This window comes from Phoca vitulina, unplaced genomic scaffold (genome assembly GCF_004348235.1).
Source record: "Phoca vitulina isolate PV1807 unplaced genomic scaffold, GSC_HSeal_1.0 scaffold1, whole genome shotgun sequence".
NCBI lineage: Eukaryota > Metazoa > Chordata > Mammalia > Carnivora > Phocidae > Phoca > Phoca vitulina.
The window spans coordinates 99,775,598-99,796,564 of NW_022589704.1; the positions used below are offsets into that span (position 1 = coordinate 99,775,598).

General features: G+C 52.0%; 1 protein-coding gene across 1 annotated transcript in view; it reads left to right on the forward strand.

Annotated features, from left to right (window-relative positions):
* The window catches only part of MARCO (macrophage receptor with collagenous structure), a 34,689-nt gene extending 15,495 nt beyond the window's left edge, over positions 1 to 19,194 (forward strand). The window contains exons 4-16 of the mRNA XM_032426285.1: positions 644 to 679; positions 2,916 to 2,960; positions 3,245 to 3,289; positions 3,587 to 3,694; positions 7,140 to 7,238; positions 7,336 to 7,371; positions 7,845 to 7,943; positions 8,036 to 8,098; positions 14,735 to 14,779; positions 15,770 to 15,868; positions 16,400 to 16,444; positions 17,010 to 17,201; positions 18,933 to 19,194. Of these exons, the coding sequence (XP_032282176.1) occupies positions 644 to 679; positions 2,916 to 2,960; positions 3,245 to 3,289; positions 3,587 to 3,694; positions 7,140 to 7,238; positions 7,336 to 7,371; positions 7,845 to 7,943; positions 8,036 to 8,098; positions 14,735 to 14,779; positions 15,770 to 15,868; positions 16,400 to 16,444; positions 17,010 to 17,201; positions 18,933 to 19,063 (1,043 nt within the window). The 3' untranslated portion in view covers positions 19,064 to 19,194. The remainder of the gene's footprint in view (positions 1 to 643; positions 680 to 2,915; positions 2,961 to 3,244; positions 3,290 to 3,586; positions 3,695 to 7,139; positions 7,239 to 7,335; positions 7,372 to 7,844; positions 7,944 to 8,035; positions 8,099 to 14,734; positions 14,780 to 15,769; positions 15,869 to 16,399; positions 16,445 to 17,009; positions 17,202 to 18,932) is intronic.
* The last annotated feature ends 1,773 nt before the right edge of the window (positions 19,195 to 20,967 follow it).

The window sequence follows — 20,967 nt, forward strand, 5'->3', positions numbered from 1 at the left end:
ATTGCATGGAGCTCCAGCCCTGTGTCCGGGGAGAGCTGGGGCTTAAGGGGTGATCCCATGACTGCCGTTCTGTGCCCATGGGAGCATTTGCTGAATGGGCACAGGGTCCAGGTGGGAGAATCCCCCAGAGGCTGTGGTCTTCCCAGTGAGCACAGATGAAGGCTGAGCCAGGATGCGGGGACAGGAGACAGCTGTGGCAGATGGGCAGAGTCCAGGCTCAGATGTTCAGATGCTCAGACACAAGGACCATCACTCCCTTCCTTAAGATATGGTGGAGCTGGTTGTGATCAGTACGAGGGGCCCTGCCATTAACCTGAGGCTCTTCCTGAACAGGTTTGGCTCCCAAGTCTTCTGACAATATAGGGTAGACTCCGGGGGTCTCAACCTTCTTTCCCCACTTCTGCAGCTCCCAGGGATCTACAGCTCCCCGGTGCAGACCATTAGCTGCAACAAAACATCTGGCTTTTTCTAAAAGCTCATTCCTGGAAAATACCCAGGTGTTTGGCTCTTGTTGTCCAAATCCCCCATCTGCCTGAAGCCCTTGCTCCTCAGCCTGGAGGGCAGAGGCTCCCGACTTAGAGCTGGGTGCCCTGGGTGCATGCCCTCACAGCCCAGCCTACAACCCTCTCTCCTCCCCTTGCAGAGCTGTTCCGGGTCAAAGGGGAACGAGGCGCTCCAGGTACGTTCATTTCCCCTCTGGCGCATGCCTCCTGCTCGCCAAGGCCTTTCCCCACGGGCTCCTGGGCTGATGCCTTTCTGGGCCCCGACCCCAGCTTACCTTCCATGGGCCCCCACAGCTCCCCACAAGCTCACTGGTCCTCTGTTGGGTCGGCTCTCTCTTCCCTGACCTCGCCTGAAGTGGGAAATGGCTTCCCATCCACCCCACCCCGCCAGATCTAAGCCGCCTTCCACAGCCAGCCCAAGTGCATTGCCCTCAGGTGCCCTCTCCCCTGGTACCCCAGCTGCAAGTGCAGGATCCCCCCTCTGTCTCCCATAAGCACTGTTTCCAGATGCCTCTTACCCAACACCGAGCTTGTCCCCCCATCTGACTACGATCATTTCCAGGGGTGCACGGCTTACGTCTCCTAGAGCACGTAACAGGAGGGGCAGCCTCTGGGACCTGAGTTCTAATCCTAGCTCTGCCGCTTCCTGGCTGTGTGACTTTGGGCCAGTGACGTCATTTTTCTGGAACCTCAGCCACTCAGCTGTGTAAAAACTAACGGAGATCATTTTACTCACCTCCCGGGGTTGCTATAAGACGCAAGTGAAGCAATGTGCAAAAAAATGTCCAATAGCAAGTGCTTTCTGAGGAAAACACGTGTGCCTTCGTTACTTTCTCTTTCTACCTGAACACACGCAGCGCTCGCTGCACACACGTGCACACATGTACACACACTTCACCCCACCCCTACTCCATTTTATCACCGGAGCTGTTGGAATGCCACCTTGAAAATCATTCTACACGGCGTTCTTGGGACAGAACTCTTTGGCCTCATAATTTTTTAAGTTTGGCCCAGACCACGCTGCTGGTCAGCAAGAGTTTCGAGGCAGCCTTGCATGGTGACACGAGAATCCGTTTGCATCCCCAGCACTCCTGGGGACAGACCCTGGCTCTCTCTGGAACCAGGTGGCTTTGAGCAAGTCACTTAACACTTCTGAGCTCAGTGTCCTCCCCTGTGAGATGGGGATAAGGATAGGACCTCCTGGGATTGGTGTGGGGATAAAACAATGAATGTAAAAATGTGTAGTCCGGTGCCCGGCTCAGAATATGTATTCAGTCGTGTCGGTGTTGTTATTTGCTTTGTTATTTTGTCGGGACGATTAAAGGAGCTAATGCTTGGGCAGCCCCAGCCGGATGGATGTTGGCTCCTCCCCTCTAAGGAGACACTGACTCTAAGAAGTCAGGGCTTACACCTCTTCAGATTCCTGCGTTGAAAATCTAACCCCTAAGGGGATTGTATTAAGAGGTGGGGTCTTTGGGAGGTGATTTGGCCATGAGAGCAGGGCCTTCTTGAATGGGATTAGTGCCCTTATAAAAGAAACTCCAATGAGCTCCCTCACCCCCCTTCCACCGCATGACGACACGGCAAGAAGTTCAGAAGAACCTGACCACACTAGCAGTCGAATCTTGGACCTCCAGCCTCCAGAACTGTGAGAAATGCATTTCTGTTGTTTATAAGCCACCTGCTCTGCAGTGTTCTGTTACAGCAGCCCGAATGGACTAGGACAGGACGAGGAGCCCTGGCCTGCCCTCCTGGGGTGTTGGGAGTCTTGAGTCTGCAAAGCAGCCCGTGGGAAGGGACAGAACTATATGTGAGTGACAGCAAAAATAGGTGCCACGTGTCCAGAGCTGGCCGCCAGGACTGCCCTGTGGAGCTGGTATATTAAGTCCGTTTTACTGATGAGGAAACTGAAGCTCAAAAGGAAGAAGTAACTTGCACCAGGTCACCCAGAGGAAGGGGTGGTGCTGCTCCTTGAACCCGGGTCCATCTGATGCACCTCCCTCAGAACACGTCACCTGCATCACTGCGGTTCACCTGTTATGCCATGAGCTCCTCGGAGGAAGGAGCTCTGCCTTCTCTTTCTTTCCTTCCTTCCACACAGTTTGGCTCATTCTTGGGGCTCAGTGGCAGTGTGTTGAATAAATAACAGTGTGATAAGCGGCCTCGTCACCCCACCTTGTGGGTTGGCTGCTGGGTGTCTCTGTTCCTCAGCTTTAGGTCTTCCAGGTCAAAGGGGACCCAGGGCAGGCCGGGCATCGCATCCCAGGTCTGCCAAGGCCACCAGCTGAGAAAGGGGGCCGAGGGGACCGAGGCGTGCCATGGAGCCATGAACACTGGCCCCTGTCTACCAGCCCTGTAATTCTTTTTGCCCTTGTTGTCCAGGCTTCATTCTGAATCCCTTTTCCTTTCCAGGCCCCCCAGGACTCCAAGGCCCGCCTGGAATCAAGGGAGACGCAGGTGGGCAGGGGCCAGCTGTGTGCACAGGGAGAGGGTCTGGAAGCAGGGGCCTCAGCAATTTTATACCCTATGCCTAAGGGACTCGCCTTTTCTTTCCTTTCTCTTTCTCTCTCTCCTTCTTGTTCTGCAGAGTGAAATGTTGTCACTGTTAGTGTGTGTGTGTGTGTGGGGGGGGGTGACACAGAGAGAGGCCTCTCCCTTCATGCTGGGCATCCTGTCCTTCTGTGGGGCTCTAGAACATCAGCTGACTGAGGAGCTGAGACTAGTTCTTTCCTTCCTCGCAGGCCTCCAAGGACCCAACGGTGCTCCAGGGAAACAGGGAGCCCCCGGTAACGTGTGTCTCCTCTGCTTGGGCTCAGCGGTGCCTTGGCCGAGGTGCTGAGCCAGTCGCCCCGCTACCCCTCCCCACAGCCCCACCCGCAGCCCCAGAGGGGTGGTGCCCTCCCCCAGTCCTCTGCCCTGGAGTCTTACTGTGCCTCATCAAGACACCCCTAGATGACCTCACCTTCCCCAGACTTCCTCTGGAGGCCCCTTTCTCTTCTCCCCAAATGCCCCCTGCCCCATTGCCTAGGAGCCTATCCCAGGAGGATGGCAGGAGCCCACCTCGTTGGCCATTCTCTACCCAGGCACCCCAGGACAGCAGGGAGAGAAGGGGAGCAAAGGCGATGGGGGTCTCGTTGGCCCGAAAGGGGAACCTGGAGCTAAGGGCAACAAAGGAGACCTGGGTCTCCCAGGTAAGGGCCCTATGGGGGTGTCAGTGCTTGTGGGGGGGCCTGCGGGCTGGATCCTGTCCCTGTGGAAGCATGTCTGTTCTGTCCCACGGAGGACAAAGCGGACAAAGCTGGGCTCTGCCTACCATCCTCCCGGGAACACACACGAGGTCTTTTCTGTCCAGGTGAGTAGAAACCAGGAACGTGAAAGCTGAGAGCAGTGTGTGTTGGGGGGGGTGGACAAAATCTCATGCCGGGCACGACCTGTGACAAGTGGGGACACAGGCCATGCTAGGAGCTCGGAGGAGAGGAAGGCGAGGGACAGCGGTGGGACCTGAGGTGGGCACAGGGGAGGAGGGGAGACTGGCTGGCAGGGAGGGCAAAGGGGTTCATCCCAGAAGCAGGTGCTACCTCAGAACTATTTGGGGCACTTGTTCAAAGTCCAAGAGTCTGTGTTTCAAAGGCCTGGATGATTCTGATGCTGACAGTCTAGACGCTCTGAGAAGCACAGCCCCGGGGGCTCTGGCCATGACTGAGCACCTTCATGCCCCTTGTCCTTGGCCTCTTGAGACCCCCTTGGGGGGTTCTGGGGCATAGTAGGGAGAGTGAGGCCTGTGCAGCTAGTGGGCTTGTTTTGTTTTGTTTGAAGATTTATTTATTTTAGAGAGAGAGAGAGCATGCATGCATGTGGGTGGGGGAAGGAAGGAGTGAGAGAGACTCAAACAGACTCCCCACTGAGCACGGAGCCAGATGCTGGATCCCACAACCCTGAGATCCGGACCTGAGCTGAAACCAAGAGTTGGACGCTCAACCACATGCGCCACCCAGGGGCCCCAGCTAGTGGGCTTATTTGCCATCCCTGCTCTGCACCTGTTCACTTGCATCTCTAGGCACATTTTTAACCAGTTGAGATTTAGTTTCTTCATTTCAGAAAAGAATGGCAATGAAAATAGTAATAATTAAATTATGCATACCTTGTAGGACAGTTACAAGGGCTAGAGATCATGTTTTCAAACTATCTGCCACATGGTTCAACACTAAACTAATGATAACCATTAGAATTAGCAGTATTAGCGATCCTTTCAGGTAGAGAGGGAAGGACTTCAGTTCTAAGATCAGATGCATCTGGGTCCTAATACGGCTCACTAGCTGTGCTACCTGAGGCAAATGACTGGACCTCTCCGACCCTCAATTTACTCACCTATAAAAGGGGGATAATAAGAGCAACCTCTAATAGGGATCAGTTACAACAGGAATATAAGACATAGGGTGTGTGGCGCTGTACCTGCAAATGGGAATATTTACATTGTAAGAGACTAGGGTGCTTGTCTTCAGGAAGAGGGCACTTACAAGGATGTGTCAGCCTTGCTCAAACATTAGAAAGGCACTTGTGGAAGAGAAAACAGACTCACTCTGGGTGCCCAGCAATAGAAGGAGGAGCGATGATCAAGGGTTTCATGAGAGCCAATTGTGCTGAGGTAAGGGAGGAGGAAGGCATTAAGACTTAAGGCTGCCCAGGGATGAACCGGGCAAGCATGCGCGGGGCTCAGGGGTGGCTGCTGCGGGGGCGGGCCAGGGGAGGGGCTGCAGAATTCTTGGCGGGACTGAGCGAAACCTTTGCACCAAGCAGATGGTTAGACAGTTGACCTCTGAGGGTGCTTCCAAAGGCGGCCCTCCACAGTTCTCTCTGCAACAGGAAAGGGGGCCCTAGACTTTCTCAAGGTGGCCTTGCCAGCCCCGGGGAAGGGGGGGATGACAGCTGGCACTCTGCCCGCGGAGTCTGTGCCCTCCTGTTTCCCATCCCACACTCACCCACCACCACAAACGCACTGTGACTCTGCGCCAGGGCATGGCGCGCACACTCGGAGGCGGACTCGGGCCTGGAAACGCTGTGGCCACCCCTCCTCTTCCCAAATGTCCTCTCCCAAGATCACAAGATCTCTTTCACTCCGCTCTGGTGGTACCGAGGTTTGGTGCTCTTTGTCCCAGCGGACGGGTAATGCCCCTGGTGCAGATCCAGGGGACACGTCTGTTTGCCTCACTTCACCTGTAGAGGTGATGGGAAGGTTCAGACATGAGGCGCAGCTGGGGTTCCTCCGTGGGTGGGTGCCAGACCCTGGTCGTTTCACCCAGAACACCCGGCTTCCCAGGGCTGTCCCCTTTGATGGAGACATGGCAGTTATGGCCACACACAGCCACACACAGATTCCGGCCCAGACCACGCTCCAGAATCTTCCTACAGCCAAGCAATTCCTGTAACATGATGGTTCCGGTCAGCCCGGAACAATCGGGCCCACCAACCAATTCCCCCAGGGAAGTAATTCCTAGTCCCTTCTAACAAATGCCATTTGTCCCTTCTGCCAAAACCGACCCACTCAATGACCAAGAACTGCCTTCATTGGGGCTTGCCCCTGAGGCTTTAAGAGATCTCAACTGTAACCAAGTTCTCTCTGGTTATTTTGTTTCCCATCAAGGAATAATCATCCTTCAAGTATCTAAACCAGGAAGAATCTCCTTCCTAAGCCTTGCCCCTAACGTCATCCCAGCTTAGACCCAGAAAGCTCTGCATGACCCGTGATTCTTTCCCTCTGCTTCAGACCCTTCTGTCTCCTTTCTTGATTCACTGGAGAGAAGGCTGGTATCCCTCTGAGTCCTCCCCTTCTCTATCAAGAAAATAATGGAATGGAGCCTTTTAACCAAATTCCATCGCGCTAAGCCTGTCCCAGGGCAGAGGGGGCTGCTCGGGGTGGGGCTTCGACTGGCAGGGCTAGCAGGGGCGTGCAGCTGGGTCTGAAACCAAACCCATGGATTTGGGAAGGGGTTGCCAGCCCCCTGCTCTCAGGAGCCTCCCTCGATTGATATGCACCAAGCAGTGGCAGAAAGGAGGAGGGAGCAGTGAAGGACCGAGGTGAGGACAGGCTGGGACGAGCCTCGAATGCAGATGACAAGTGGAAAATTTGAAACCTCGGGCACCCAGAGAGGCTGTGGCTGAAGCACTGGCAGGAATCGGAGCTGCGGCAATGTTCCTCTCCCCACCCGTACCTTTGAGTCTCTATTCTCAGCATCTGGGATCGACTTTCTGGAATATTCAGATTTCGGTTTGGGAGGCTTGAAAAATAATTCCCCAAACGCAGACACGAAAATGAGCCAGGCAGCCCTGGCTAAGCCTGGGCTGTGGTCCCTCCCAAGGGGACCGGCATGCTGACCAGGGTCCTGAGAGCCTGGCTTCCTGGGCCTGCCCATCAGCCAAGCCAGGTGACCTTGACCATTTTTCACAAGTTCACATCTTGTCTCTGGGGCAAGGTGGTGTGCTCCTTGACGGCAGCTATTGGATCTTCCTCTTCTGGGCTCCAGGTCGGAGGAGCTCAAGGAGTTTGAGTTTGGAATTTGGGTGAGACAAGTGTCAGTGGGATCTGGCAGCTGGGTTTGCCCTTCCCCTGTGCCTGACCACGACTCCTTGATTTTTCAGGAAGCAAAGGGGACATGGGCATGAAAGGAGACACAGGGGTCATGGGCCCCCCCGGAGCCCAGGGCAGTAAAGGTGACTCAGGGAAGCCAGGCCCCCCAGGTAAGAGGCTGTCCATTGGCCTGTAAGTATTCCCTTTCCCCCCTGGCAGACTGAGCTATAAGGGAACAAAATCCCTAAAAGTCCTTCTTCATTTCAGGTGTGGCTGGATCTCCTGGAATGAAAGGAGATCAAGGTAAGAACTCTGGGAATCCAGGTATCATTCGAGCTGCCACTGTCCCTGGACAAAGTCAAGTCCAGGGCATGTCTTTTATTTCACTGTAGTGTTACCCCAGAGCCCATGGGGTCTCTTAAAACCCAGCCATGCCCGAGAGGAAGGGGCTTGATTGGCATTCCGTCTTAGAGCTTAGCCGCACTCTGCCCCCCAGGGGTGTGGAGCACACGTTCACAACCCAGGGTGCCTGGTGGGTCCCTAAGCCCCAGACACTGCAGAGCCATGGCTGAGATGAACAAATTGCTCAGGCTGTAACCTTTCTCCTGCTGACTGGGCTCGTTCGCGGCTTCTAGAGGGAGATGATTAAAGCTGCCCAGGGAACACATAAGGTGGTAGGAGGTACACGTGTCACTGCTGAGAAGAGAGGTATGCTGGGGCGGGGGGCAGCCAGGCTCTCTGGCGACCGAAGCCAACCTTGCAGTTGTCACTTGCAGGACAACCTGGAGCGAAGGGTCTTCCCGGCTCTCCGGGCGCGGCGGGATCTGCAGGGGCCAAGGGGGAGCCTGGCAGCACTGGCTCCCCGGGACTAGCAGGTGAGGTCCTCGGTGCTGCGGTGGGCGCGGGGAGTGATGTCTGAAGATCCACAGAGCCCAGCCCTCATGCCATCTGGGCATCTGTTGTATAGGACCAGCAGGGAGACCCGGGAGTCCCGGAGCCAACGGCGTGAAAGGAAGCAAGGGGGACCCAGGTAACAGAGGGTGTGGGTAGGGGGTGGGTGGGATGCTGGGTGTCAGGGATGGACAGGGAGGAGGACTGCTTCCCAGTGCTCCCACCAGAAGGAGGCAGAGGGTCTCCTGTGCTCTGGCCCCAGAAACCCCTGGATTAAGGAAGACACTTTCTTTTGCCAGGGCCCTTTGAACTCAAAGCCCTAGGGCTGTCCTCTCTCTGCCCAGGGTCCTTGAAAGGCCCCTATGCCATGACCAAACCTCCACCACTAAAGAGAAGGGAAGGGCAGCTGACCCACATCGTCTCCTGGCCTGCCTTCCAGCCGTGTGCATTCTCTCCAGTTAACCTGCAATGGGACCCCAAGGGTCAGGGCTCTGGATCTGGGCGGGGGCAGGGGTCAAGAAACCCTCTCTTGTACATTCTTCCAAAGGGGCTCAGGCTGGGAGGAGTGACCCACAGTAACCAAACTCACAGTGACTACTGTATAAACCTTCATGTCAACTTGGTCTACATTATAAACCATTGTGCCAACTTAGTCTAGGTTATAAACCAATGTGGTCTACTTTATAAACCTCTACACCAATTTTGTCTAGTCACTAAGTAAGTCTGAGCAATGGTTTAGAAAGTCTGAGCCACTGTGTTGGGTGCTGGGGCACCGTGATGCCGAATACCTGCTTCCTACCCTCACACCTACAGGTCGGTGCAGGAGACAGGTAGACAGACTGTTGCCAGGAACATTCTGTCGTGGGCTTTTGCATGGAGAAGTGCCAAATGCCCTTTAGAAAGCCAGGTGCAGCCTGGAGGTGTTGTAACAGGGCAAGGTCGAGAGAGCGGGCTATGCAGCTGCCTAGGATGGCGTGGACAGTCTGGCACAGCCCCTCGTCTGCCAGAGCAGAAGGTCATGCTGTGTTAGACAGCCTGATGGCCTCACGCAGAGCTGTGTGCAGACTCCCACCAGGGGCAGGTCCTCTCAGGGCTCATCGATCAAGCAGTTGACTGATGGATGGATTGATTCTTTAAACAAATGTGACTTAACTCAGCTAAATGCTTCAGTTTCACAGTGTCCCCTGTCTGGTAGGGGTGGCAAAAGGCAGAGCAGTGTAGGAGCGATGTAAGAGCTTGAGCTGAGTCTTGTGGAATGAGTGGAGCCTGGCCATGGGGAGGAGCGGAAAGGAAATCTAGAGAGAAGGAATAGAGCAGGCGAAGTCATGGAGGAATGAGGGAGAGCTCTGTAGGCTGCTGTTCCCGGCATCTGGGGTTGGGATGTGAGAGAGGGTCAGGAGCTCTGGCCAGAGGGGTGGGTGGGGGCCACCTCCTGGCTGGCCCTGGACTCTGGGCCTTCAACCACTGGGGTTTTCCTGAAGATAATCGAGAGCTTCGGCACAGGCCGCTCTAATACCCATTGTCCTTCTAGCCCATCCAGCCTCGGAGCTGATTTCTTTTTCACGGACTGTGTGTCAGCGTGGGCTGGGGATCTGCTACCTGATGTCATGTAGATACCACCTGAAGGCACCCAGCAAGGTGTCACGTTCTGGGTGCGGTGGTCAGATGTCCCTGCCTTGTTGGCTGCCTCCTCCTGATCTTAAATATTTTCACCTTCTTTGGTCCCAGAGCATAGGGGGTCTGACTTTAGGGCCTGAGGCTGCCCTACCCCTGAGTTTTCTGCTTGGCTTCATAGTGATGACAGCTTTCATCCCTCAGTTATAAATAATGAGTCTCTCTCCCAACCTCCACCCCCCCCCCCATTGCCAGACTAATGGTTCTTAACTAAGCAAGGGTAACAGGGGTAAAACATGATTTTACCCACAAGGGACACTGTGCCCACTCCCCAGGCCCCCAGCCTGTGTCTCCCACTGTCTGAAGGTAGGAGATTTTGCCCTGCACTCCATATCCTGGGAGGGCTTGCAGAAGAAGAGCAGCTCCTGATAATGAGCATTTCCATGACAAGCCGGTGGGATAAGCAGTCTCGTTAGCGCTATTTCACAGTGACTTGCCCACACTTGAGGAGCCAGGAGGAGGCACAGCCAGAACTGGAATCCTAGCATGGCCGACCCAAAGCCTGGGGCCTTGTCCACTACACTCTGTCATGCTGTCTTCCTCCCCAGGCAGCCTGAAAGTACCCCCTACCCCATCAGGCATTCTGATGAGTGACACCTTCTCTCTCCATCCCAGGTCAGGAAGGATTAGAGCTGAGGCTACAGCAGATCCTTCCATTCCGAGAAGGAAACCTGAAGTGTTCAGGCCCTGTTATGGCCCACCTCCCTTATAGCACAGAGAACTTTGGCCCACAGCCTGGGGATCGTTTTAACCCCATTATCAAGTTCCCGTACATTTGTTGGGCACCTTTTTGGGCATCTCCATCAATCAGGCCGAGTGGTAAATGCCAACCAGGCAAATTCTAAGCATTATTCCTTAATTCCGCCTACCCAAGTAAACATGGTGATTACATTTTCAATTTGGAGCATGTGATGATTACAACTTATGTAAAATTGCATAGGTTTCCCACACAAATCCAAATGCTCGTCTCCATCTAGTAGCTAATGGTCCCATCTCAAGAGGGAAGTCCCACAGGTCCATAATCTGGCTGCACATAGGCAGGTCTATATATCATCCCGAAGTCAGAGGTTAAGGAACTCTTGGAGAGGTTAGATTTCTCAAGTGGGAAAAGGAAGGATGGGTGGTGATCATGGAAGATAACGCACACTTTTCCATGTCAGGACATTGGTATTCCCCCAACTAGAGGTAGTATGGTGTTTGTCCAGTTTTGATTATATCAAGCCAGTTTTTCAAACCAGTTTCCTATTTTGTAAATAAAATCGTTAATCTCTCACAAGAATATCTAGCCTCCCTGGATGAAAACAGAGAAATTATAGTGCCTTGGCTTGACCTAGGTTAACAGCCAGATCCCATTATCATGCATTAATTATTAAAAAAAAGAAGTCTGTTTATGATTAACAATGCCTTTGGGCCAGGCACTATGCTTGGGATTTACTCCTATGATCTTAGCTCATCTGTCTGCACCCCTGAGTTTCATCACCCCTACCTTACAGCCGAGGGAGCAAACACTCCCCGAGGGTGAACAATCTCCTCGGGGTCTCACAGTTAATATACTCTGAATCCCAATCCCAAAGTCAGATCCCAAAGTTGTGCTTTTCCAGATTGTGTTGCATAAAATAACATAGAGTGTAGGACTCTAGAGAAGTCCGAATTGCCTGCACCTCCCATTCCATAGTAGATGGGTAAATCCTGGCTCAGTCACCAAATCCTCCTGTTGTAAACGGTCATTTACCATACCCCAACCCATTCAGGTGGAATGTTTCCCCATGTTGACACCTCTTGAGAGAAAGCAGCCATCTCAGATTGAAGATGGTGAAGAGGAAATTTTTTTCGGTCTGTCAGTAAGACAAACCGCAACATATCACGTAGGGCATTATCACTCAGCAGAACTTTCTCCGAAGGTCATTTCCTTTACCATTCACGAAGCAGCATTTTACCACCCCCCAAAACTTAGTTTTTTCTAACCTTTGATCTTTCAAAGGATTTCAAAATTATCTGATTTGGGGGAAAAGATTGCAAAGTACAAAAAAGAACCCACAAAAATTAATTTTAGCTCTAAATCCCTTAGCCATTTCAAAGTTTGTTGGGCTTTGATTTTCCTCTTGAGACAAAGCTAAAATGCAAATAACCTGAAATCCATTTTCTCATCTGTATTGGAAGATATTTTATTGTGAAGGTAAGCAACAAAGAGTAATTCATAATAGCAATTAAGCCCTATATTGTGAATATAATTTTTCAGTTCATTCCAGTCCCCATATTGAAGTACTGAGTTAGTCCCAGAATTTATTACATTTTACCAACTCACATTTCTAACTTGTCGCTTATAAAACCTGTCCTCATTTTCCTCTAAATCTCTCAGGGATATCTGCAAAAGTTTACACGCATCCCAGTTTTGGTCCCCAACCCGCCATCTTACTTCTGCTACATAGCTCAGTCTGTCAGTTATTAAACTCATCCTCACTCTGTCAGGCTGCACTTAGCCTGTATGTCAAGATGCTACTTAAGGAGTTTCCTAATGTACCGGAAATTTCTACATTAAATCAGAGCTGGAAGATCTGCTCCCCAACTTGCCCCAGGCCTGAGTTTCCTCCTCTGTGGAATGTGAGGAATAGTCTAGAATAATATCCAGGTCCCTGCTAGCTTGACAACACTCTGGGTTTGAAACTGGCAATTTCCCCTCAGAGCAGGAACATTCTAAGATTTTAGGCAAAACACCAGCTGAACACTAAACAATAAGGAGATGTTTGCTTTCTAATGAAACGATTTTCTCGGGAGAAAATCATTTCTCTAAATAAACACCTTGCAAATAAATATTTTGGGTCCCCTCAGCTTGATACGTGTGTGATACCCAGAAAAACTCAGTTAGCTGTGGTTTAAAGGAGAAACCAGCATTTGTTTGCCTCAGAGACAGGAAGGCTGCTCAAAGGTGAGCTGGGAAGTGGTCCTTAATGCATCAGTGAGGTTTGTTTAGGGCAGTGTTACTCAAAATGTGGTCCTCGGACCAGCAGCATCACCACAACCTGGGAACCTGTTAGAAATGCAGCATCTCAGATCCACTGACTCAGCATCTCTGGGGTGGAGCCTGAAAAGCCAGTTTGTTTCCCAAGCCCGGTACAGGCAATTCTGATGCACCCCTAGTTCGACTACTCATTTAGGGGAAAGGGATGGCCCAGGGTAGGCTGGGAGTGTCTTTGAAACCAGGTGGACAGCCTGAGTGGAAACTCCAGGAAGGTGTGAGCTGCCGTGCTAATGGGCCACAAGGAGCTACAGCACCCAGTGGGAGACCAAACGTGGGTTACAACCCGACTTCACCACTCCCTCCCTGTGTGACCTTGGATAAATCACCTAGCATCTGTGACTGTGGACTTCCTCCTCTTCTGTATAAAGGAAAATGGCACTACCTTGCAGGGCAGCTGAAAGGTGGAATGAGGGTGTGTGTAAAGCTCCTAGCAGCGGGCCTGGCTCAGCAGATGCTGAGTCCCCGGGAGGGGAGGGCCTGGGAAGGAGGCTGTGAAAATGAGGTGGGGGTGGGGGTCAGGCCATGGGGACCATGGACCTAGGAATAGGGGAGTCCCTATGATTCCTGTCTGTACAGAGTGTGCTTGTCATTTGGTGCTTTGGGGACAGCTGGAGATGGGCACTTCTTTGGGAGGGGACAATAAAGGGAGGTCACAGGGTCTGGGGCCCCTGCACCTTGCTTCCAGGGACAGACTCTCAAGGTAGAGGTTTCTGCAATATGGCGGTCTCTAGGCCACAGACAGAGGGCCAAGGGTCAAGGTATGGACTGTTTTTCTATTTACTAACAGCCAAAGGCAGATTTCTGAGTGTGGCTTCTCCTCTCTGATCTTGACACATGCAATTCAGATGCTGATGAGCAGAGGAAATTTGTGCTGCCTTAGCTGGGTCACCTCAGGTCCCCGGGGAACAATTAGGGGGCTTGTTGGGCAGCGAGCCCGGAGCTCATCTGGGCCAGGGTCTGAGGTGCTCCCCCCGGAGGGGAGACAGACCCACGCCAACAGGGTCCGTGGGGTCCCTGTGGCAGCACTTACTGAGCACAGGCCAGACACGAGGCTCAGCCCATGACACAGGCGACTTCATTTCAGTCTCACGACCACCCCTGAGGCAGCCAGGAGACTCAGAGCAGGAAAGTGAGGCTCCCAGAGGGCAGCACCTTGCTCAAGCTCACAGAGGCAGATGCCAGCCCGGGCCGGCTAACTCTGGCCACTTTGCTGCCTCAGGGGGAAGTACGCCATCCACGGGCAAGGCCAGAGAAGGCTTCGCAGTCAGGTGACATCTGACATCTTAGCAGGTTTTACAGGCTTGATCTGAGTTCTCCAGGGGATGGAAAGGGTGAGACATTCTAAAAAGAGGGACCGGAGCAGGTGCAAATGTCCTGCGGTGGGCCGGGGCCTGCCTGCCAGGGTCTGACGTCTGAGTTTCCCTCAGCTCTTGGAAGAAGCTCGCTGAGCCTCAGTTCTGTCCCATCCCTCACATGAGGGGCTGAACTAGTTGCCCTCTCAGATCCTTCCAGTGTGTCCTGCTTTTCCGGTGCCAAGGTCTGCAGTAGCAGCTCTGAGCTCCTGGGGCTTCTGACCTAACCACACGAATCCTTAGCCACATTAGGGCCATGATGAAATGAACCAACAAATGCTATGGAGCATCTGCTGTGGGTGAGGGCCCCCAACACCACTGGCGGCCAAGGAGTCCCCTCCACAGCCTTCTAGAAATAAAGATGACTTTATTTTCAAAATATCTCTCACTTCTTTTCCAATAAAATGCAGGCAGGAAGGAATGGGATTGGATTTATACACCGAGTCAGGCTACCATCGGACAAAGAAGGCCAGCCAGTAAATCCAGAGTCCATCTGTCTGTTTAACTCTGACTTTCATCCACTACCTTTCTACTTCACCCCAACACGTGTCCCCATTTATCTGCGGTCTGTCTCCTTTTATGCTCTGCTAAGGAGGCTTTAAACAATCGTGGAGAACCAATGTATCTTTCCGTCTGCATTAATCAGACAAAAGGTAGAGGTTGTCTAAGATTAAAAGTGTCTAATATCTAAGTTTTATTATCTCCCCCACCTTTTGTATTTCGATCTTAGGACTTCAAGGACAGAAAGGAACAAAAGGAGAATCAGGAGTTCCAGGTAAAGGGCTGGCTTCATTTAAATTTCTCAGAATGATGTCTGGAAAGCCTCGTGCTTGGAGGGCAGGTCTTGTTGACTTTGAACGTGCTGCTGTCACCTTCCCCCAAAGCAGCTGGGGCCCAAGCCTGTTTGCGGCTAGGACTCCTGTCCTCTGTCCCTCAAGCCTCAGATTCTTCCCCTGGAAAACCTGGAGAGGGACAGAACTCAGGGCCCTGAGGCAGGGGAGAGGGGCTGAGCTGAGGGTGGGGAAGGGGGAAGATGGGGCTGGAAAGCTGGTGGTCAGCTGGTGGCTTCAGGCCGTGCAGCCTCCGTGGAGCTGGGCAGTCTTCCTCTCCAGGCCCCAGGCTGCAAGGCCTCTGTCTGCTTCCCCATGTCTGTGTTGGTCCATCTCCGTCTTCGTCGGCCCCCTGAAGCTTCTCCCGTCCTCCTCCTGCTGCTGGCCCCTGGCCTGTTACGATCACCTCAGTTTTCCAAGCCCCTGCCTGTGGTCCATCCCTGAGCGCAGCGCTTCCCACAGAGCAGTTCTAGTCTCCTCCACAGCCCCGCCCTGATGCGTGCCAACGCGAAACTTCTCAGACACATTTCTTGAACTGTCTTTCTTCCTCCTGAGTTGGGTATTTGGTTCCTATTTGAACTTACTAAAGGAGATCTCGGAGGCCTAGAAACATTCTAGCAAGTTCTCCCAGAATGGCCAGAACTTCCACACAATTAGGTGGTCTGATGAGGACCGACAACCTCTGGAATCAGCTGTTTTGACCTGTGTAGCACTCATGTGAGAGTCAGTGGGGAGATCACAGCAATACCTAGCCCCCCCACCCTCAGCACCTCTCCCAGGTGGGCCAAAAGCACAGGCTGAACATCCAAACAGCCCACTCATGGGGGCGGGGAACGTGCTTGTCAAGACAACCCAGTCATTAAAGACCAAGGTCCTTGGTCTCCCTTGGAAAGCAGAGCGGAACATCTGAGGGAAGCGGTCTCTCTCCTCTCCAGGTCCTGCGGGCATGAAGGGAGAAATGGGAAACCAGGGCCTGGTAGGCCCCCGGGGTCCACCTGGACTGAAAGGCCAAAAGGGAGAGCAGGGAGCGAAAGGTAAGGCCTCAATCTGTGATTTGTGGGTTCTGAGGAGAGGCCCTGTTGTAAGGGGTTTGGGAGTTTTCGGAACCAGAGGTGTAGAGGTTTATTGGCTCCCTGGACAAGTTCCGTGCTGGGCTTGCCCTCAGCCCTGAGCACACGGAAGTGAATGAGGCACAGCCTGGGCACCCAGAGGGGCAGACACGCGAACGTGTGCTTGCACGATACCCGGCCACGCCCTGGCCCCCAGAGCTTTCCACAAAGGAGATGCAGCCCACTATCCGTCTCTTACCTGTTCAATGCTCCTCACTAAGCTAACTTAAATCCTTCCTGCTGTAGGGCAAGCCTATTTCATCTTGCTCAACCAGTGGTGCTCGTGGTACATCTAGTCCCCAGGATGCCAGGTCACTGGCAAAGCTGGAGGAGAGAATCTGCCCTCCCCACCCCCACCCTCGTCCCTGCTGCGAGCAAAGAAGGGTGAAGGGGTCCTGGCTTGGTTTCCTTTAAATTGTGTGTGTTCTTTTTTTTTTTTTTTTTTTTTTTTGGCAGGATCTTCTGGAGCGCAGGGAATACGGGGAGAAAAAGGTCAAAAAGGTAATTATTAATTATTATTAATTCTGTTCTCTTTAATTGGTGCCTTCGAGAGAACGCTGTACTTGAAAACTGTAGGTGTGGTAGAGGAGAGACCCTTATTCTCAGAGAGATTCCTCATTTTGGGAAAAGCTAGCAGACTCAGCCTTTGACTAAGCCTCCCCAGGACGACATAGAACCACAACACAACTGTTTAGCTCCCCTCCCCCACTTCCTTCACTTTCTCTCTTCTTCCCTCCCTTCCCCTCCTTCCCCTCCTTCCCTTTCTCCCTCCCTCCCTTCTTTCCCTCCTGCCATTTCCCCCTCAACTTTTCCTTTCCTTCTCCCCACAAGACAAGGCAAGATGCAGCCGGCTGGATAGGCAGGACCAGCCGCAGGTGGATGGAGGCTGCTCGCCCGGTTGTGTTGGTGTCACATGCGGGATGTCCCCGGCTCTGGTGATGGCCGAGCAGGGGGATTCCCCCTGCCCCTGAATAACAGAACTTCCAACAATGAAAAGGCAGAGCTTGCATCCACACAAAGCCCGAGGCTGCTCTCTTCACCTCTCCCATGTATGTCTTTCACCCAGGTGAACCCGGACTCAGTTATCCGGTGCAGATGGTCAGGATTATCGGCACTAGGAACCGAGGCCGGGCTGAAGTTTACTATAATGGTGTCTGGGGGACCATCTGTGATGATGACTGGGACAGTTCAGATGCCACTGTCTTCTGCCGCATGCTGGGCTACTCCAGGGGAATAGCCCTTACCAATATAACACCTGGTGAGTGGGTCCTCGGCCAGGAGCCTCTTTCCTGGAAGTTTTCCCTTTGGTTGCAAGTGACTCAGTGAGTTTGGGTTAAAGAAAAGGATTGGCTTAAGCAACTGAAAAGTGCTGCTGCTCAGTGCCTTCCAGGCTGGCCACTCCGGGACAAAGGGGACCTGGACAGCAAAGGCTTGACTGGGGCTCTGGCTGGCCTGGCTTGGTCACTGCCTGTGCAGCCCGGGAAGCCAGACTGCTCCATGGCCAAGGGTGTTGGTGAGCCGTGGCTCTCTGAACGACAGCGAGGTGCTGGTCGTGGCAGAACAGAAAAGTTGCAGGGTAGGCAAACACAGGTGCTCATCTCAGCTATCTGGAAACTAGAAGCCAGGAATGGCCATGCTGTGATCATCCTCAAGGAGAAGGTACAAAGGGAAAAGAAAACAAATCAAAGCAGGGACTTCCTAAAATAAGTTTTGGAAAGATATCCCAGGGTGCTAGAGACTCGGCCTATCTCTTTCAGCAAAAGGTTCAAACTTTCAATAAAGTAGTTAAGTCCCCAGGCTGAGACCATTTCTTTGGCCACAAGAGTTGACCTGGCAGGGATACTAGGCTGCCTTCTCCTGCCCCCACCCCCAAACACTCTCTGCCTTTCCTCCACCCTACAGTGCCTACTTGCTTTTTAACCTGAGTTATATATATATATATTTATATGGATATTTATGGATATAAATATATATATATTTATATGGATTATAAAACTCCTTTAAAGTATGTGTTTTCCTCATATAGATTACACTTATGTAGATCGCTACACTGTAAACTGTGTAAAAGTGTAAATTACTGTAACCAAATACAGATCTTCCTGAGTTTATGATGGGGTTATATCTCAATAAGCCCATAGTAATTTGAAAACATTGTGTCAAAAATGCATCTAATACATGTCACCTACCAAACAGCACAGCTTAGCCTCGTCTGCCTTAAGGATGCTCAGAACACCTACACTGGCCCACAGTTAGAAAAAATCATCTAACATAAAGCCTACTTATAATAAAGTGTCGACCAGCCCATGTCATTGATTGAATACTGTACTGAAAGTGACAAACAGCATGGTGGTCTGGGTACGAATGGTTGTATGCGTATCGTATATTGGTTGTTTGCTCTCATGATCACCTGACTGACTAGGAGCTTCTGCTACCCAGCATCACAAGAGAGCATCATCCCACATATCCCTAGCCTGGGAAAAGACCACAGTGCAAAATCCCAAGTATGATTGCACCATCATTAAGTTGGAAAATCATAAATCAAACCATCGTAAGTCAGGACTGTCAGTCATCCCGCTGTTTTCCTCTGTGCTGTTGATCTGAAATCAATTATATCCAAAGGAGGGGATTTGGAAGAATGTGTGAATGCTTTTGAGCCAGAGAACGGCCTGGTTCAAAGGGCATTTGAGGAAAGTGGGTTCCACAGCAGGGACTAAGCAGGAAAGAGACAAACACTGGGAGGCCCCCAGGAGGAAATTTCAAACAGAGCACAGATTAAGTATTAATAATTAATAATAGATTATATATCTTTATCTTAATCTGTCTCACCTAATCTTTGGATGAGACTTTTGTTAAAGGGCAGAAAGCAGGAGGGAGGCAGAGTCATGGCAGGAGAGCCCGAGGGGCTGCAAGGGAAATTGGTAGCCTACCCCAAATGCAAGTTTGGCCCTAATCCTGCTCTCCTCTATCTCCCTGCTTTCCCTATATCCAGGCAGTGGGGAAATCTGGCTGGATGACGTTGCCTGTCGAGGGACAGAGACGAGCCTCTGGAGTTGCCAAAAAAGCAACTGGGGCTCTCACAACTGCAACCACAATGAGGATGCTGGCGTGGAATGCAGATGACCTCCCACAGCCCCTCCACCGTGCTGTGCCCAAAGTGTCTGCAGACATGGACACTCAGCTTCTCTGGGGGAGGGCCAACACTCTCTGAGGGGTCACTCTGGGCTGGGGCCACTAATAAAGCTCAAAGCACGACCTGGTAATGTCTTCTGCTGTGGCTGAAATCACTAGTTCATACCTCCCGTCCCTTATTGATGAGCCCACTCAAGGGACACATTTCACTGAGTTCTCACAGGGGGACAGTGAAGTCTCAACTTATAGCCAGGGGGAGGGTGCGCTCGAGGGGGACCTAAATGCGACGTGGAAAGTGAAGAGTGCCTGTAGTCAAAACGAGGCATGCCCGTCCCTTCCCCTTAAGCTCCCTCACTGGAGCTGTTCGCCAGCAAATGGGGAGGTGGGCACGCAGTTGACACCATGTTGCATGAAAAACAGGAACTGTGCCTTTAAGCATGAAAATTGGTTTTCTTAGGATGTGAGCTCCATAAATGAGAGGACTGTTGTCTGTTTTATTCACCCATGTAGGGGCTGAGTAAACATGTATTTAATGAATGACCGAATTAAACCAAGAAGGTAGAGCAGCTCATGTTCTGAGCAACTTGGCTCCCCCCTCCCTTTTCAGGCTTCCTCTGGGTTCTAAACTTTCTGAGTGCAATCTCACTTGCACTCTCTCTCTCTGTGTGTCTCTCTCTCCCTCTCTCTGAACATCTAATTAGTCTCTTCCCTGCACTGCACAACACCAACCACCTCTTCATTCTCCAGGCAACCTCCTGAGAGATCTTTAGAAATGACAAAGAAACCACCATACTGATCCCTGCCTAAAGCCTTCAATGGCTCCTCCTTCCCCGAGGCAGTGGGCCACACTCATCACCTGGCTTGCAAGGAAATGCCCCTGACAGTCGACCCCACACTTCCCTCCCGTAACCTTGATGCTTCGTTTCCTCTCTATGTTACATCCAGTATCTCCCACACATCACACGACAGGCTCTTGCTGTTTTCTGATTGATTCCCTGAATAAATGGAAGGAAGGAAGGAAGGAAGGAAGGAAGGAAGGAAGAAAGGAAGGAAGGAAGGAAGGAAGGAAGGAAGGAATGCTAAGCAGAGCACTCTGCTTTTCCACACTGGAATTGCTTCATAGTCTTCCCGCAGCTGGAGGGCAGGTCCTGGTGCATCATACTCTAATTATTGTGACTAAGGACCCCCTACTCAAACAGTTTCCCAGGAACGAAGGAATGGCTTTCTCCAAAGGTGAATCTACTCTTCGGTCTTTTATATTTTATAAGGTTGGCTTTCAAAACAAATTCATGGAGCCCATGATGTACTAGGAGTATTGTAAATTTTAAAAGTTCATCTCTTCCTGCTGCCTCAACATGCCCACAAACACGCTGTGAGCACCCAGTCCCCTTCCTACCTCCCATGACTGTGAACTAGTGCTGGTCAAACACCAAAGGGCACCAAGGAAATCCCCTTGTGTCCTTTGCCTGTGTACCTACCCAGCCCCCAGGTAAAGGCCCTTACCCATGGGTTCCTCACGGTCCCTCAGCTCCCCACCTTCGTGGCTGAGCCTGGTCCCTTGGCGCTCTTCCCAAGTGGTCCCCCCTCTTGTCCTGCAGTGACTCTGTCTCTCTAGGACCTGTGAGTTTAATAAACTTTGTTTTCCTGCACCTCTCCTGTGTCCCCTCTTGTGGCAGCCCCTGAGTGACCATCCCCTAAAAGGACAGGGAACAGTAGAGCATCACATGATATGTGATATTATTCCCATCCTCTAAATGAGCCAACAGAGTCGCAGCGAGGTTAAGTGATGCGAGATTGTGGCTCCAATTCATCACCCTTCTGTCCGTGGCCTTCACAATGTGACTTCCCAGCTCATCATCAGAAGCCTGGTCTGTTGCTCGTTCACTCTCTGGGCA